General features: G+C 42.8%; 3 protein-coding genes across 8 annotated transcripts in view; 2 read left to right on the forward strand and 1 right to left on the reverse strand.

The window, feature by feature from the left end:
- The window catches only part of togaram1 (TOG array regulator of axonemal microtubules 1), a 29,201-nt gene extending 26,903 nt beyond the window's left edge, over positions 1–2,298 (forward strand). The window contains exons 22-24 of the mRNA XM_079852981.1: positions 310–529; positions 601–687; positions 1,476–2,298. Coding sequence (XP_079709107.1) covers positions 310–529; positions 601–687; positions 1,476–1,720 — 552 coding nt within the window. The 3' untranslated portion in view covers positions 1,721–2,298. The remainder of the gene's footprint in view (positions 1–309; positions 530–600; positions 688–1,475) is intronic.
- Positions 2,299–3,012: 714 nt separating this feature from the next.
- Positions 3,013–18,877, forward strand: part of fancm (FA complementation group M) — a 45,503-nt gene continuing 29,638 nt past the window's right edge. For all 6 annotated transcript variants that reach the window (XR_013819383.1, XR_013819384.1, XM_079852976.1 and 3 more), the window contains exons 1-3: positions 3,013–3,887; positions 4,847–5,097; positions 5,956–6,114. Coding sequence is in view for 4 of the 6 variants with exons in the window: in XM_079852976.1 (XP_079709102.1) it covers positions 3,155–3,887; positions 4,847–5,097; positions 5,956–6,114 (1,143 nt within the window). In the remaining 2 variants the exon portion in view is untranslated. The remainder of the gene's footprint in view (positions 3,888–4,846; positions 5,098–5,955; positions 6,115–18,877) is intronic.
- Positions 7,376–17,353, reverse strand: soul3 (heme-binding protein soul3). Its single transcript, XM_079852980.1, has 5 exons — positions 16,986–17,353; positions 11,511–11,605; positions 9,302–9,443; positions 9,044–9,227; positions 7,376–8,393 (listed from the first exon to the last, which is right to left on the reverse strand). The coding sequence occupies exons 1-5, from the start codon at positions 17,179–17,181 to the stop codon at positions 8,222–8,224; spliced, it is 789 nt and encodes a 262-aa protein (XP_079709106.1). The 5' UTR covers positions 17,182–17,353; the 3' UTR covers positions 7,376–8,221.

Genomic DNA, 18,877 nt, shown 5'->3' on the forward strand with positions numbered 1-18,877 from the left:
TAGTGATGATGATGATGGTGATGATGATAGTGATGATGGTGATGGTGATGATGATGATGATGATGATGATGATGATGATGATGATGATGATGATGATGATGATGGTGATGATGATGATGATGGTGGTGATGATGATGATGGTGATGATGGTGATGATGATGATAGTGATGATGATGATGATGATGATGATGATAGTGATGATGATGATGATGATGATGATGATGATAGTGATGATAATGGTGATGATGATGATGATAGTGATGATGATGATGATGATGATGGTGATGATGATGATGATGGTGTGCGCAGGTGTTTGACGCTCTGAAGGCTCGTCTGCAGGAGTCTAACAGTAAGGTGAACCTGCGTGCGCTGGAGTCGCTGCAGTCCATCATCTCCGTGCTGAGGGACAGTCTGGCTCCAGTGCTGAACATCCTCATCCCTGCCGTCGTGGACAATCACCTGAACTCCAAGAACAGCTCCGTCTCCACCGCGGCCCTCGGGGCCGTGCAGGCGCTCATGCTCAACATCGGTGGGTGACTTTGTGTTCGCAACATACAGCTGTGGACTAAACCTGCTCACTGTAGCACTGTGTGTTTCCAGACAACAGCCTCCTCCTCCAGCCCTTCTGCTCCAAGGCTCAGTATCTGAGTGGGAAAGCTAAGCTGGATATGATCGAGAAAGTCGCAGGTGAGTCCAGTCGCATTAGAAGAGAATGTTGTTTTCAGGCTCTACGAGAACAGGGTTTCCTGCTGTTTTTATGCCCATATCCTCCAGTGTTGCGGCTCCTCTCTTCACAGTCTGTCAGGAACGCTCTGTTTACTTCCTGTCTCTATGAAGCCCCTCCTCCTGAAAAGCACACTGTGCTCTGATTGGTCGGCTGGAGCAGTGTGTTGTGATTGGTCGAGCGCTTCGAGTGTGTTTGGGAAATGTCCCGCCCCTTTCCATAACCGCCAGTTTAACACACTACTGACTAACTCAGCCAGGCCCCGCCCCTTTATTCTGCGCATGAATTATTATAATGAGGAATATTGTGACGTGTTCGTTCCCGGGAGAAACTCGAGATACAGTGAGTTCAGGAACACTGACACTGATATAGAGAAGAGCTGGAGCTTTCAGGGTTCGTACAGAAACTGTAAAAACAAATCCAGGACTTTTCAAGCTCCACTTTTCTGGACAACAATCAGAGATCTCAATAATCACACAATATCTTCAGGATTTTCTAATCTCAAGTTACAGATATAAGGCATCCAAAGTACAACTTACAACTTATTTTAATAATATATATTAAATACAAAGTTTATAATGGCTATTATTATGATTTTATATCATAATTTTTTGGCATACCGTATCTGATGGGGGTTTAATAGACGGCCTGCAGTGAAAAGATTGCGTTTGTGTGTTGTTTTGATGCTCGAACAGCATCACACACTGAGCTCAGATGATGTGCCGCCCCGTGACTGTGCTGTGTGTTTCAGAGCTGGTGACGGAGCTGTATCCCCGTAAACCGCAGCTGGTGGAGCAGAAGGTTCTCCCGTTCTTCTGGAAGCTTCTCGGCTCCTCCAGTAACAGCGGCAGCATCAAGATGGCCGCCGCTAAGCTAGCCGAAGCGCTTCACACACACATGGGCCGGGCGCTGGTGGAGTGCGCCGCCTCGCAGCCCGCTAACATCCAGTGTGGCCTGAACGAGCTGCTCCGGGCCCGACACACACACTCTACCTGAACACACACACTCCTGCCCCCCCACAGTGCCTCACGCTCGCTCCGCAAGAGAGAAGATCTGACCGGGTCAGGGTCCTCGGGTCACGTGATCCAGACTACAGAATGTAATCTTAAAATGCACAATAATACAATGTTGTTTTGTACGGTGTGCTATGGAACATTTCTAAGAGATGTGTCGTTATTATTATCAGAATCTTTTGTACTGTATGATAGCACAGTATTAGCTGTACAGTATACGCATGTCATGCGACCACTCAACGATTCAGTGATTATGGTTCTGTTCTAAGTGCGACCCGTCTTGGTTCTGTTGCATGATCAAAGTCATTGATAAATAAAGCGGAAAAAGAGGAAAACATCACACGGATCGACGCCTCTATCAGCTCTGGATGTGAACCGCTGTATTTCTGTGAATGTGAAGCTTTATAATAATAATAATAATAATAATAATAATACAGATGAATTCATGTCCAGATGTAGTCCTCAGTTTAGTGCCAGTCACTCCTCAACAGCCTTTATGAGATTCACATTAAATTATATGAGAGAGAGATTTATCTATATAATAAAGTGTCTTATTTCTGTAAACACTCGTGCTGTGAATGATTGTGATTGGAGTCAGATTACTGCTTCTGTGCTCCATTATTCTGCCTTACATCCTTCCTTAACTTTAACAGTTCAGTGACAAACACCAAACACATCAGCAAACCAACATGACAATTAAAATACTGAAAATAGTTCAAATATACCATTTATTTATTTTTAATGCAAGTATACTATAAATATATGAATCTAACATGAGGTGGTCTAATATGACGGTCCACCGCTAGATATACCATATAAATACCTTTTAATACAGTGACTAATAAAAATATGTGTAAATATTATAAATGTGTAAAATTTCACCTGGAGAATATTCAGTTTATATTAAACGGACACTTTTTTTAATCCAAACAATAATATCGACATAATCACATTGTTTGTTTATCAGTCTTTAGAAAGAGGAAACAGTAATAAAGTTATATGGGTAGATCATAATTATAAATATATATTTACAAATATAATCTACAAACACCACAGGCACTGAATGATCCATCGAAGAGTTTCATGAAGTGAAGATGAAATAATCTGACAATAATTCGTTTTTTTATGTTTTATTTGAACGTTCAGTTTACACAGTGGTACAACAAAATGAGAACCTCACAATAGTTCAGAGTAACACTAATCGAGAGAGTAAAAAACAAAACAATAATTCGGTTTGAGTTCATCAAATCCTGCGCACCCTACACGTCACAGGAACACACCGCCCGCGCATGCGCGCTTTCACCCTCGGTGACGTAAGCCGCACGCGCGCCACATTCGATCAGCCGTTTCGTTTGCGCTCTTGTTTATGTTTGTTTAGGAGATGAAACCGTGAATATGTGTCAGGTATGAGCGATTAATGCGTTTGGTTGGCGCGGAAAGAGGAGCGCTATGTTTGATTCGCCTCGGTCGGGCAGGATTCCAACGCGTTTGTTTACTAACGGTAATATTCACTGAAGCTGCCGATGATTATGAGTCTAGAATGAGCTCGAATCAGAGGACTTTATTCCAGACATGGGGCTGCAGTGTGTCTCACACCTCAGACCGGAGCAAAACTGCCTCAGAACAGAGCAAAACTGCCTCAGACCGGAGGAAAACCACCGCAAACCGGAGCAAAACTGCCTCAGAACGAAGGAAAACCACCTCAGACCGGATTAAACCCTCGGAGCAGACAGACAGCAGGAGTCTGTGGGGTGAGACAGCAACAGCAGCCGCTGACGACGATGATGATGAAGATGATGATGATGTCATGCTCGTGGCCGTGTACGAGGCCGAGCGCGCGCTGGAGGCCGGTCCGGAACCGGGCTTCGACCCGTCGGCGGGCCGCATCTGGATCTACCCCACGAACCTCCCGGTCCGCCAGTACCAGCTGCAGATCTGCGAGGCGGCGCTGCTGAGGAACACGCTGGTCTGCCTCCCCACCGGCCTGGGCAAGACCTTCATCGCCGCCGTCGTCATGTACAACTACTACCGCTGGTTCCCCGCGGGCAAGATCGTGTTCATGGCGCCCACCAAACCCCTGGTGGCCCAGCAGATCCAGGCCTGTCACGGGGTCATGGGGATCCCGCAGCCGCACATGGCCGAGCTCACAGGTCAGAGGTCACGACCCCACAACATACACGAAGTGAATCGAATGTAACTACAATAATGATAAGAAAAAAACTTTACCTTTTACACTTTTAAGAATTATAAAATTGTGTCATTGTTTCGACCACCCAAAAAACATATTATTAAGTAAATCGAATGTACCTACAATAATGATCAAAACTTTACCTTTCATACTTAAAAGAATTATAAAATTATTGTCTCCTTCTTATTCATATATTTTATTATTATTATGAAGGTGTTCTCAAATTATTGAAATATTCGTTCATTCGAGCTCACAGGTCAGAGGTCACGACCTCCAGAGGTCAAGCAAAGGATTCCCTAAAACTATGTATGTATGTGTGTGTGTGTGTGTGTCTGTATCTGTGTGTGTGTGTGTATCTGTGTGTGTGTATATCTCTGCGTGTGTGTATCTGTGTGTGTGTGTGAGTGTGTGTCTGTATCTGTGTGTGTGTGTATCTGTGTGTGTGTGTGTGTGTGTGTATCTGTGTGTGTGTGTCTGTCTGTATCTGTGTGTGTGTCTGTATCTGTGTGTGTGTATATCTCTGCGTGTGTGTGTATCTGTGTGTGTGTGTCTGTATCTGTGTGTGTGTGAGTGTGTGTCTGTATCTGTGTGTGTGTGTGTTTGTATCTGTGTGTGTATATCTCTGCGTGTGTGTGTGTCTGTCTGTATCTCTGTGTGTGTGAGTGTGTGTCTGTATCTGTGTGTGTGTGTGTGTGTGTGTTTGTATCTGTGTGTGTGTATATCTCTGCGTGTGTGTGTCTGTATCTGTGTATCTGTGTGTGTGTATATCTCTGTGTGTGTGTGTCTGTCTGTATCTGTGTGTGTCTGTGTGTATCTGTGTGTGTCTGTCTGTCTGTATCTGTGTGTGTGTGTGTGTGTGTGTCTGTCTGTCTGTATCTGTGTGTGTGTGTGTGTGTGCGTGTGTGTGTGTGTGTTCGGCAGGCTCCACCGCAGCGCAGCACAGGCGAGAGCTCTGGAGGTCGAGGCGTGTGTTCTTCCTCACTCCGCAGGTGATGGTGAACGACCTGTGCCGGAACACCTGTCCGGCGGCTCAGGTGAAGTGTGTGGTGATCGACGAGGCCCACAAGGCCACCGGGAACCACGCGTACTGTCAGGTGGTTCGAGAGCTGAGCAACCAATCGCAGCGGTTCCGTGTCCTAGCGCTCAGCGCCACACCTGGAGGAGACGTCAAGGTGAGCCCCGCGGGATCATGGGAACCGGGAGGACTGATCAGGAGTCTCAGAATGTGATGAACTGAAAAAACGCTTTATGTCATTTCGCTGATCAAAGAGGAGTTTAGGGGATACAGTGATTGACTACAGGGGACTTTAATAAACTCAGGTTTGGCAGCAGAAACACCGGTGAAGGACGTTTGTAGAGTTATACTAAAACTAGCGGTGTAACGATTCCCTCACGACACGGTTCGATACACATCCCGACACTGAACTCGCCATACCATATTACTGCGATACTCCAAGACACATGATGAAAGGTTAACAAAAAATATACTGTTGATTAAAATGCTAGATTTAGTTTTATATTGTGTGTGTAAATGAATATTCTTGGACTTGGTGCTGAAACCCAAAGCAGGACAACAGAGACTCCAGAATAAAGATATTCATGATTCTGAAGCTGGAAATACAGGATTATTGTAGACGAATATTCTTGATCTCTAGACATTTGACATTATCAGGACCCACACATATTCCCCCATTGCATTATTATACATTATATTCAACATTATATATAGTAGTTTAATGTAGTACTGACATTAAAACTCTGAAAACTTGAATATTTTCTCACAGTAATTTTCATTTTGGGTGAACTATCCACGATACATATTGTTGCATTTTTGTATTGCGATATATTGTGACACGATACATTGTTACAGCCCTAACTCAGTATATGATATTTATACAGTGCTTCTCTATTAGGCTCCTCCTCACTTACAAGGGGCTACAGACACAATAAAATGACACAATTCATCATGGTTAATGAATGGTGTGTGTGTGTGTGTGTGTGTGTGTGTGTGTGTGTGTGTGTGTGTGCAGGCGGTGCAGCAGGTGATCTCGAACCTGCTGATCTCTCACATCGAGCTGCGCTCCGAGGACAGTCCCGATGTCCAGACACACGTGCATCAGCGCAGCCTGGAGAAGATCATCGTCCCGCTGGGAGAGTCGCTCACGGGCCATCAGACCCGGTACCTACAGGTGAGAGGCACCTACGGGTGAGAGAGGCACCTACGGGTGAGAGAGGCACCTACGGGTGAGAGAGGCACCTACGGGTGAGAGAGGCACCTATGGGTGAGAGAGACCTACAGGTGAGAGGCACCTACGGGTGAGAGAGGCACCTACGGGTGAGAGAGGTGAGAGAGGCACCTACGGGTGAGAGAGGCACCTACGGGTGAGAGAGGCACCTATGGGTGAGAGAGACCCACGGGTGAGAGAGACCCACGGGTGAGAGAGACCCACGGGTGAGAGAGGCACCTACAGTGTCTTTGCCTTTTCACCGCTTGCTGTATTCCTCATTTGTAAGTCGCTTTGGATAAAGGCTGCTAAATGACTGAATGAATGTAAATGTGAGACACTCGTGCTCCGGCTTGAAGCTGTAGGTGGCGCTGTGGCTGTATTTGATATATGCTGAAACCTAGACCTCAGTCAGGAGGATACACGCGTATTGAAATGTTTTGCGGATGAAAGTGAGGCTGTGATGGACGACTCGCTGAGATCAGTGCTTTAAGATAAGCTTTGAGTTCAGCTATAAATCAAGATGCAGCTGACATCATATTTCTTATTTGAATTAATTTCCGTCTAACCCGGACGCATGAGGGGAATGTGGATGTGTAATGAAGTCACGGAGTTGGTCTGGAGCCTGACGAGCGTCTGATGTGTGTGTTGTTCAGCTGTTGCTCCCTCTGCTGGTGTCACATGACTAGTTTTCATGTCTTCAGTGAGCAGGACTCGACAGGAATATCTGCTGGGTTTATTCACATCTCACTGGAGCGCTGGAATGTTTCAGCTTCAGTTTGACCTCTGACCTCATTCAGCACTGCTGTATGCCACACCAGCCGAACCCCTCTGAGCTCAGAAGTTAACAGTTCATCATGAAAGTGAAGTAGCGCTGCTCTTCTCTCCTCTATTGTGTCGTATATCCGAGAGAAACGCTTCTGGAACAAGAACAGATGTGGGCGGGGCTTGATTGTGTCTGTGCGGAATTGATTGGATGGTTGTGGTTTGCTATTGATCTCATGTGAGTGACAGGTAGCCCCGCCCACATCATCAGAGAAGAGATGTTATTCTGCTTCAGGATTATGAACACAATAATGATGTGCACACATAAATCATTCAGAAGAGTCGATTATGATTCATGGTGATTTTAATCTGTCACTTATTTGTTTGAGTGATTTTTTATTTTTTTTTGTCCAGAACTAGGGTTGTTTTTGTTGTGTAAAGTGAAACGCTCGAGTCGTACTGTGATTCAATAATAGTTTATTGAGATCATAACAGAAATATGAACAGAAGCATTCAGAAACACTGGCTGTAGTGTTTACACTGACGTGAACCCGACGAGCGCTGCGATTACAACACAATAAACACTGATGGCGAGAGAACGAGTCTCGCTCTGTTGGCAAGTGCTTGTGGAGCTCATTAACTTCATTCAAAGACACGTGTGTGTGTGTGTGTGTGTCATTCTGAAAACTCGTTCATTTTCTTGTTTGTTTGACATTTGCACTTAATGGAGGAATAACAGCGAAGGAAACATTAAAAAAATACTTAAAAATAGCACTATGACAATATATAATATATAATATATACGTGTGTCTATTATATTGATTTGTCGACTACATGAGCATTGATTTATACAGCAGGACAGAGAGCGAGAGGTGTGTGTGTGTGTGTGTGTTTGAATGAGTGAGTGTGTGTGTGTGTGTTTGTGAGTGTGTGTGTGTGTGTGTGTTTGAATGAGTGAGTGTGTATGTGTGTGTTTGTGAGTGTGTGTGTGTGAGTGAGTGTGTGTGTGTGTTTGAATGAGTGTGTGTAAAAGTGACTGTGTGTGTATGTATTTGAATGAGAGTGTGTGTGTGTGTGTGTGTGCTCATAGCATACACATGATTGTCGTACAGCAACAGCGTTCAGAGTGACTCGCTTCCAGTTGTGTTTGTGTAGTAGCTTATAATCAGTGTTGTGCATATAAATGAGCGTCTGCTCGTGTTCATCAGACGACAGCGAGGAGCAGTGCTCATGGGTAATCAGGAACTAGGACGTTGAACCTGTGGTATGGTCTCTGAGAGGAGCAGGGGATTGTGGGTAGAGCGGCTCAAGGCCTCTCCAGGAACCAGATCTCGTTGTGCCGATTGGCTGCCGCCGGGTTGGTGTATCCGGCCACGATGAAGGAGTCGTTAACGCAGTCGCCCGGAGACTCCAGAGCCTCGGCCAGACCGCTGATCTCATTAATGATGGACAGCTCGTTAGTGGCGCCCGCGAAGGCCCTGAAACACACGCGTGTTGAGTCACATGACTTGTTTGTAGGGGTGCAACGGATCGCAGTTGTTGCGTACGGCCCAGCTGCCCCACGGTTCGGCACGCACGTGATTCGCGGATTAGCCGCTAAGTTTAACCTTGCCCTTGAACGGACACACACAGGAAATGATGTCTATATCCCCGTCTCGGCGAGTGTCCTCTCAGTTCTGTCGTCAGTGAACAGTGGAGGAGGAAACCGGATGTGTGTCCGTTTATCCGCTCTTAAAGTGACAGTAGCCTGATATTCCTGCTGTCGTCTGTGTCATTAATGTTAATAACTAAATACTGCTTTAACAAATATTAAACTATATTTAATTTCTACAGTGAACAATTAGTGTAATTTAATAGAAAATAGTACACGTGTCTCGAACCCTGACAAGTGAATTGAACGGTTCGGATTTTTTTTATGAACCATTCCACCCCTTATATATATATATATATATATATATATATATATATATATATAAATAAAAAAATTTTTTTTTTGGGGGGGGCTGATCCGAAAAAACATCCGATCCGTGTCTCAAAAACCGCCCATGATCCGAACCGTGAGTTGTGTGATCCGTCGCACCTCTTGTTGTTGGAGTGTAGTGGAGATTGTTGAGTGACTGTTTCACACCTGCTGTAGACGACTGTGTCGGGCCACTGCTCGATGGCGATCTCGGGGTCGTGGGGTCGCGGCGGGTCGCCCTGGTGCACCATGGGAAGGTAATACGCCACAGTGACGGCCTGGGACAGAGTGGTGTGCATCTCATCGGTGCGGACCACCGTCACGATGGGTATGGTCATGCCCAGATAGCTCCCTGTGGAGGCAGACAGCGGAGCGTTAGGCTGTGGAGAGAGGGTTAGCTTGGGTCAGGGGTCAGAGGTCACGCACCTGCTGTGTTCTGCTGGCAGATGAATCTCATGATCTTCATGAAGCCGTAGCAGATGCTCTGCTCATACGTGTCCTCGTGAACCGTGATGCAGGCCCAGTGCGCTTTCTCATAGCGCCGCTTCTCGTACACCACCTCGCCGCACTACAACACACACACCAGAACACCAGAGCATCAGGGTCACCGCGCTACACAGGAAGAGGTTCGTCACTCGTGTCAGTGGGGATAGATGAGCACATGCACTTAAAGGGATGGGTCACCCTAAAATTACAATTCTCAAAATAGCAGAACAAAGACATTTTTACAGGTTTGGAACAACATGAGAGAGTAAATGACAGAATAATCATTTTCAGGTGAGCTATCCCAACTATCCCTTTGGTGCTTTTTGGGCATTTTTGACCGAAACATTTTACATTAGTTTTTTTTTTTTTTAGAAATGTTTTACTTCATCGGAATGGTCCGAAACTTGGTAAAGGTTTTGGCACTTGCTGTGTGAACACACAAAATCATGGACATGATTTGAACAGGTTTAATGGTCCTGTAAACAATAGTCCCACGTGAGCTCCTCGCGGTTAAAACTGAGCGCATTGGAAATGAATGTTTGACGAGTTTCCTCTAGTGGAGGCGTTCGGTACTGCAGCCGAACACACTCTCACTGAACGATCAGTTTTTGAACACCGCTTGTTTAGATTTATGGCTTTGAATTTCGCAGAGTTTTAGAGTAAAACGTGATTTTAAAAATGATTATTTCATAGAAAAATTTAAAATAGTATTTCAATTTTTAGGTCTATGCTCAAAAAGTGAATAAATGGATTATAAATACAGTGTAAATATAATTTAGTACCATAAAATCCCCTAAAAATACAAAATATTAAAACAAAAAACATTATCGAACTAAAATTGAAAAAAAAAAATAATTTCAGTCATTTTTGACGGACACGCAAAGAGCACCAGAGGGTTAATTTTGTAGATGCATTTATGTAATAATTTGACATAGTCCTATTTGTCAAATACTTCAATTGAATGAGTTTGAACCGTTCACATATCTCATGTACTGATGCTTGTGTATTTGATATTGATTTGACATTTACATTTATGCATTTAGCGGACACTTTTATCCAAACTGACTTACATTGCATTCATGCATTTAGAGTAGTACATATTTCATCAATTCATGCATTCCCTGGAAATCAAACCCATGAGCTGCTGTACATTAGAGTTACAGAGATGTGTTTGATCATAAAGAGTAAATTCTCTTCCCGAACACATTTTAATAACTGATCCAGATGTGATTCATGTTTCACCTTTTGGAGTATTTTCTTACAGAACTCATCAGTACCTGCAGAGGCAATAAACACGTTAAATAAGAACACACTTCTTATCTGACATTTGATGCATTTCATAATATTCACTTTTTCCACCCACATTTTTTCATTGCATTTTTGCCTTAAGCTTTCGTTAGTTTCTGACCTGGATGGAAAGTGTCAATCAGTGAAAGTGGGTGGAGTTTAATGGTTTCAGCACCCAATCCATCTTCATCATCCTCATTCATGCAGGTGTGTTTGATCACATGTATTATTCATATTGGTTGTTTTCATCCACCTATTTTATGCACATTTTGGGATATAAAAAAAAAACTGTGTGATTGGATAACATGAGTGACCAGTGGACCAATGGCGTCGCAGCGTCTCTAATGCTGGTTTGGTGTTTCTGAAAGTGTGTGATCAGAATGATTTGGTGTAATTCCCTCCAGAAGCGTCTCACACACACGAGTGTGTTCCCGAACGCTAGAGAACATGACAGTGTTTACTGTGTATCGTCTGACGCTCTGAGACACACTCGTTCATGATGGAGGAGAAACAGCACGACTGCAGAAACTTACACTTTTATTACTGATATTTGAGCCAGTTTCACAGGAAGTGATGATGTTGTTCTCTTGAACACATGGGATGGAAACACTATGTTATTCGTAATGGTATTATGCCATATTCCAGTTTTGGCATAAGTTAAATTCACACCTTTGGGAGCAAACAGCTCTTGATTCTGTGATCTCATATTTGTGTCCGTATCATTGATGGTGATGATGTCATCGCTGTTCTAGTGTGGTATCACGTGACGTTACACATCTGCTCATTTCACAGATGTCGCACCGTTTACAGTTGTTTCTCTGAGGTTTCTGAGCACAGTGTTTTGTTCTTCTGCGGTACGTACCTTCTCCTTGCGTGTGAGGAGTGTGTAAGGAACCTGCTCCCGTGTGTGTGTGCCGTCGTTATTGGTGGTGATCTGCTGGATGGGTTCGGCCATGTCTGTGAATCGAGGAGCAGATGGACATTATGTTTGTGTACTCAAGCGACAGTTTGATTAAGCAAGTAAATCTAGTTGTCAAATCTAGTTTATAAATGTTTCTTGATCATCAGATCATCATATTAAAGTGATTTCTGGAGGATCATGTGACACTGAAGACTGGAGTAATGATGCTGAACATTCAGCTTTGATCACAGGAATAAAATACACTTTACTATATATTCACATAGAGAACAGATGATTTACATTAGAATAATATTTCACTGTTTTCACTGTATTTATCCTCTAGTGTTGCCGAAATGGCACAGTGTGTATCAGGCGTTAGTGTTTGAGCAGCTCGTCTGAACAGCGGGACACTAATGAGCAGCGACAGCAAACACTTCAGTGCACTTCACTAACCCCGCTAGATTTATTTATCATGATGTGAACAGATGAGGTGTGTGTGTGTGAAACACTGTTGATCAGAATCCCTCCACTATAAAGCTTGACTTTAGGCAAGGCACTTTATTTCAAAGTGCTGTACAGTCACTTCAGACAACAACACACAGGAACACACACAAATTCATAAAGTTACATTGAACCAAAAAATAAGTCTTTAGTGAGGATTTAAAGCTTTCAACATTGGAAGACGGCCTTAAGTGATCCGGCAAATCCATCCCACAGACGTGGAGCGGGAACAGAAGAGGCACGATCACCCTTTACCCTCCATCTAGGTCATGGCTCAGTCAGCATCAGCCTGTCTGAAGACCGTCAGGGCCGAGAGCGTTTCCGGTGGAGAAGAAGTGTAGTGTCGTGAGGAGTCTGGCCATTTAACCCCTTATACACATACAACACCACCTTAACTTAACACGGTTCTCGACCGGCAACCAATGAAGCGAAGCCAGAACAGGCCAAATGTGTTGCCTCTTTCTAGTTCCCGTAAGAAGCCGGCAGCGTTTTGTGCAGGTTGTAGGCGGGATACGCAGGACTTGGCCACACCAAGGTACAGTGAGTTACAATAATCCGGCCTGGAGGAAATAAATGCATAAATCACTGTCTTTCAATCACGCTTTCAATTTCGCAATGGATCTGAGATGATAAAAGCTGCTCTTCACCGCTGAATTGGTTTGTCGAATTTAAGGCCGTTATCAAAAATCAATCCCGATTTTTGGCATGAGAATTCCCAGATAAAGGACTGATGAGTCCAAAAACTACAATTTCAGTTTTAGAGTCATTCAATGTTAGGAAATTGGCTGCCAGCCAGCATCTTCCCTCCTCGAGACAGTTCAACACACAGTGTATGTCATAACTGACCGTTCGCAAAGACCCGCCCCCTTTAGTTACTGTTGCTATGTCCGACAAGCCACGCCTCTCCCACACAGTGAACAACACAATCGCGGAGCAGAGAGGACACTGACAACACACTGAGACAGGACAGACCAGGGCACTTTTGATATGAAACAAAGTCTCACCTTTCAAATTTGGTAATTTTTTTAAAAGAAATTTAAACAATAAATATGGTTTTGTGGCTCTTTAATGTGTCGTGACAGAGCCTCTTAAAGCGGCTCGTGAACCGATCATCTCTTCCTTCTAGTTCATTTATAGCATCAAATAAACATGAATGAACATCAGAAGGAATGTTGTTTTAACCGCGGAAAGACGTCAGTACACTCCGGTTTTCACGTTCAAATCCTCCAACGTTAATCTACTAACTCTCCCGACTGCTGTCGGACAAAAATGGCGGATGGCGGATTATGATTGGTCAGATCGCCTGTCAATCAAACTCCCTGCGAAGGGTCAATTATCCCCATTTTTCAAAGGGAGGTACACCTGGGTGTGCTTGTGCTTTCGAAAAATCAAGCCTAAAGGGAGCAAATACAGCGAAAACAACACGGGCCCAGAATAGACCCCTGAGGCACACCTCAAGTTAGGAGTTCGTGAGTGTGAAGACCCTCTGATCTACAGGAGAATCCGCTGTGAATAAACCAAAAGCTCGAGTCTTCATACTTCATTCACAAGTGTTTCTGCATTATAGGCCTGTCGCCATTATTGACTAATCCTCTAATCGTGGTTGTTCGATCTAGTCTCAAATATAACCGCAATAATTCTGCAGTTTCAAAAAAACAAAGACAGTCGAAAGTCTTCCTTTGTACGAATTTAAGGTTTGTATGTTTAATCGGTGTACGTTATTTTATAATCATATAAAAGTTGATTTTCACAGTGATTTTCATATGGGCCCATTTTATTATAATATCTTAATATATTATATATGATTCCTGGAAGAAATAACGTATTAGGCTTACACTGCAAGTGACATAAAATCAAATTAAATCGTCAATCTCAATTATTTGTATGATGATTAATCATCAGCACAAAATTCATGACTAATTCATCTCTAGGTCAGTGCTAATTTATAAATATAATATTCATAATAACATTCCTGTTGCGTCATAATGTATTAGTATGTGTAGAAATGAACATTAACCTAGATTAACAAAAGTTTATTCGTTTTATTGTGCCATTACTGCGTTATTACGGAGTTATGCTACACCTTATTGTGTTATGACTGAGTTATGACTGAGTTATGACTGAGTTATGACTGAGTTAGTATCTTTTCTAATCTCTGCCATCGTTAGGTCAGAACTGTGTTGGAAACTGCAGGAACACATGACAGAGCGATCGATGCTGTCTTCTGTTTGAACTGGACCAGTGAGTCTCTTACTGTAATATCATGTTTGCTCTTCACGTGTACCGCGGTATAAAGCGCTTTACTGGACTGGATTTAGAAAGGCCTGGTCTGGATAATCTCTGCGATCTCGGCACACAAACACACATCACCTGATTACACGTCAAACACAAACCCTTCACAAAGCCCTGAGTGTTCAGCAGGACGCTCATGATGAAGTGCAGTATAATGTGCTTTATAAACTCTCTGTGTCTGATATGGAGAACAGAGTCCTGTGATAATCTGCTGAACTGGGTCAGGACGGCCCGCCTGCAGCCCCAGTGAATCATGGGAAATCCTCCCTGCCTCGGTGATAGTCACGCAAATCTGCTGGATTCATTTGAGGAAGAGCTCAGATCATGTCAGACACGACAGTGTTTTCATGCACTGCTCCGTTTCCGTGTGTGTCTCTTCATGACTAGACTAGCACAGAGAAAACAAGTGTGTGTTTGATCTATTAGCGTCTGTAGATTTCAGTCTGAGTCATAAATCTCCACTTCACACACACCAGACTTCACACTTTTATTCATATCTATATTCTGAAGGTCTGTTCATATATCATTCCCCTGATTTACACATTTAACTTCTAAAACATGGTGAAAATGTATGCGTTTTCTATCTGTCGACCGTATTCTCTGATTTATGGAGTGATAAAAAGGGACTTTAACCTTTAATATGTCAACAAAATCAAACAAGAATTATGAGCCTGGCTTTATCCGATGTTCACATTTCTGTTCTGGAAATTAGAGCTAATAGTCGGCGAGAAGAGGCTTAGTTGACCCAGATTTTATTAGTCGGTTATGCCAAGTTCACACTGCACAATTCTAGCCCAGATTTGTGCGAAATCGCTGACAAATGCCCGAAATCAGAGGCAAATCTGGACCTGAATATCTGGACCGGTCTGCGATCCACATCTGTGGAAATGAGTTCTGACTGAAACTTGCATCGGTGATGACCTACAGCCAATGAGAGAGCGAGATACAGGGCAGTGCGAAGTTATTAGTTGTAGACCAGAATAAGATATATTTTATATATTATCAAGCGGAAATAAAGCACAAACATTTGCTTGACCAGCAGCACATTGGAAAATGTATTTATTTATTAACCTCCAACTCTCCCAACCATTCCCTCCATCTTCTTTCCTTCTCCTTTTCGCCGTAATTCAGTGCACAGACCATTCAACAACTCTCACGCACGCGTTTGAGACGAGCAAACTCTGCGCAGATCATTCATCGTCATCAAAAACTAGTCGTAGGAACTTTACATGGCCGCTCGCTATAACATTAACCTAGATAAATGTGCGCTATTGTTATACGCATGTCCAAGTGTAAACTCAGAATAATAGCAAAACGTTGTGCTTTTGTAAAATAAAGCAAATGTAGCGCGTCACAAAGATGAGCCGAAACTCAGCGTATGCTTGCCTTGCAGTCCTGAGAAATATGAATGTCTACTTTTAAATGAACCAGTTTGAATCGAAAACAAATCCTCTGATTATGTAGTCCGTATGAAAGGAGAAGAGAGTCAGCATCGTCAGCTAGGCTACATCTTTGCAGTCGACACACGGACTCAGAAAATGCTAATTTATTAATAAACCATTAAAACGTCTCCTTGCTATTTGTTCGACACATTCATAATCATTACTTTTGCCAGTGCTTGAGCACGGAATAGGCTATTCCACCCCTAGTATATATTTAAGTAATTAAATTAACATGTGATTAGTCGACTAATGGCTTGCATGAACTACTACTAGTCGACTAGAAACATTTTAGGTGGGGAAACAAATTAGTATTTAATTAGATAATTTGCTTATTTAAACAGCATTTTCAGGGTAAACTTGTAACACACAATAATTGTCTTAATGTACTGTGATTAATCAACTAGGGAAGTGTGGTGATGTTTGTGAATGGTCGTCTGTCTCTTTAAATGCTCAGGATTGATTCTGATTGGCTGTCCGTGTTTTTATCGTTCATCAGCTGAAAGTGGAAAACGTTATAGTCGCGGTGTGAACTCATAGAATTATTACAACTTTATAGCTATGGTTGGCGTGCTTGGTGTGAACATTTTTCCTCAAGAATTGTAAGATATAAATTGACAATTGCCTTTGTTATTATTTTTATTATTCCATGGCGGATAGAAGCTTCCATACAAGTTTCAAGTTTGGTTTATGTACGTTATATAGCCCCATTAAAACAGCAGCAGTTCACTAATGTGCTTTACAACATCGGATACAGTAAATACAAGCAAAAGCAGTAGAAAACTAATTTCACAAATAAAACCAGAGACAATTTTCAAACTAAATAGCAAAAGAAAAATAGAAGTCAACTACAAAAATAATCATCAAGGAACATTAAAAGCATTGGAAAATTAGTTTTGTGAGAGAGAAATTGATAATTGCCTTGATTTGTATTATTTTATTAATCCGTGGCGGAAACAAGCTTCCATACAACAGCTGTTGATCGCAGTTCTGCTCTGCTAAATGCGTCGAGTCGAGGAGTGTTTTATCAGTTTTATTTACACTTTACAGCCTGTGTGTGTGTGTGTGTGTGTGTGTGTGTGTCTGAGCTCCCTATCTAGGCTAGACCGCTTCAGTCGCGCTGCTGAGGGGAATGACCGTTAAACAGGCGCGAAACGCTCCTCCGTGTAGTTCGTTCACTCGCTCTCTCTGTGTGTGTGTTTACCTGTGGGCACCTCCACCTGGTGTCCTCGCGCCACATCTCTCCAGTAGCGCAGGAGTCTCCCCTGGTCCTCCCGGTCGTCCTGCTCCTCCTCGGGACTGTCTGACAGCTGATCCTCCGACATGGACTCCAGGTCCTCCAGTGTGATCATATCATCCCCACCGCCGCCTCCGTTCATCCGACACCCGCCGCGATCCATCGCCCGACCTGTCGATAACGAGCCCGCACGATCGTGTTCAGAAGCGCCCTCACACACTCTTCACCGTCATGTCCGTGTACCGGAGCACAGGATATTTAACGTTAGTCGCTAATCTCGCGTTATTAACGGCGCTCAGTTCGTACGTGTTGTTTTGCAGGCACGAGAGTCGTGACGTTTTTAAGGGCGGGCTGACTCGTGGTCACGTGACCGCAGAAGCCCCGCCCCCCTCGCGCAGGATCACATATATTCAGCGCTCATATCTATACATCTAACTGTCATAACGACGATTAAAGATTATATGTATCCAAAATAAGGATCTTAATGTGTGTTGGTAGTGTGACAGAGCAACAGTCACTGATGGATAGATTCTGTAATGCCTACAAATGCTTTAATGAGCCTTGATTTAAGTGTACTTTGCTTTATGGAAGCCCTTTTCCGCCACAAACATTCTGCTCTGGTTAATCTTATTTGTGATATTAAAAGTCATAATTATGACAAAAACTAAAAAATTATGATATAAATTGTAATTGACATACTAAGTCGATTATGAGATTAAAAAGTCGAAATTGAAGTAGTAATAATTTTGTCATAATTTCGATTTCTGTGATAATTATGATTTACAAAAGCATGCTTTTTTTTCCCTATAAGGTGGAAATGGGCTTCCATTGGATTAATGTCCTGATTTTGATATATTTATTTAGCGTGTGTGAGAGAGAGAGAGAGAGAGAGAGAGAGTGTTTGTGATAAATAGAGAGAGAGAGTGTGTGTGTGTGTGTGTGTGTGTGTGTGTGTGTGTGTGTGTGTGTGTTTGTGTGTGTGTGTGTGTGTGTGTGTTATATAGGCTTGATTCACTATGTAATATAATGTATTAGGCCTTGAACTGCTGCTTGAGTTTGTCTGGTTTGAATAGAGATTTTCAGCTGAAAGTTCAGGATTATTCCAAATCTGGATCACAGCTTTATCCTGGAATGAGACATGAAAACTCTTTATTCTGCAACACCACATCATCAGAGTTACAGGTGAAATGAGCAGAAATATGATCAGGCTGAGTCTGGACAGCATCGGTGAGAGCGTCACACACTCAATCAGTCTAACAGCGTCAGTCTCTCAGCCTTTATCTGATGGTGTTCCCCGTGTGTGCTTCACTATCAGCTCAGCTCGGCTCTCAGATGTCCTGCGTGTTATATAGCCTAGTCTTTTATTCCTGGAGTGAACACACAAAACACTAACACATTTATTTCTATTTATTTAGTTCCTTTTAAAACTGTTTACACACTCAGTCTCACACCGAAAATATTTTTTTAATGTTTCTGAAAGAGTCTCTTCTGCTCACCAAGAATGCATTTATTTGATCATAAATACAGGGAAAACAGTGAAATATTATTATAATATAAAACAGCGGTTTTCTATGTGAATGATCACACAAATAAATTACACTTTACTGTATAAAGTTGATTTTTCCAGCATCATTACTCCAGTCTTCAGTGTCACATGATCCTTCAGAAATCACTCTAATATGAGGATCTGATGATCAAGAAACATTTATGATTATTATCAGTGTTGAAAACTGCTTAATATTTTTGTTGAAACTGATGCATTTTATTTTTCAGGATTCTTTGATGAATAGAAAGTTCTAAAGAACATGATACAGCAGTCTTTTGTAACATTATAAATGTCTCATTATCTCACTTTGTAA

This window comes from Squalius cephalus (genome assembly GCF_949319135.1).
Source record: "Squalius cephalus genome assembly, chromosome: 20".
Classification (NCBI taxonomy): domain Eukaryota; kingdom Metazoa; phylum Chordata; class Actinopteri; order Cypriniformes; family Leuciscidae; genus Squalius; species Squalius cephalus.

Bases quoted from the DNA above. Each gene is read 5' to 3' on its own strand.
- soul3 (XM_079852980.1), bottom strand. From the start codon at position 17,181: ATGGATCGCGGCGGGTGTCGGATGAACGGAGGCGGCGGTGGGGATGAT. The intron at 11,606-16,985 runs GTAAACACACAC...CTCGATTCACAG, and splicing joins CCAGGTGGAGGTGCCCACAG to ACATGGCCGAACCCATCCAG. The intron at 9,228-9,301 runs GTGCGTGACCTC...CTGCCTCCACAG, and splicing joins CTGCCAGCAGAACACAGCAG to GGAGCTATCTGGGCATGACC.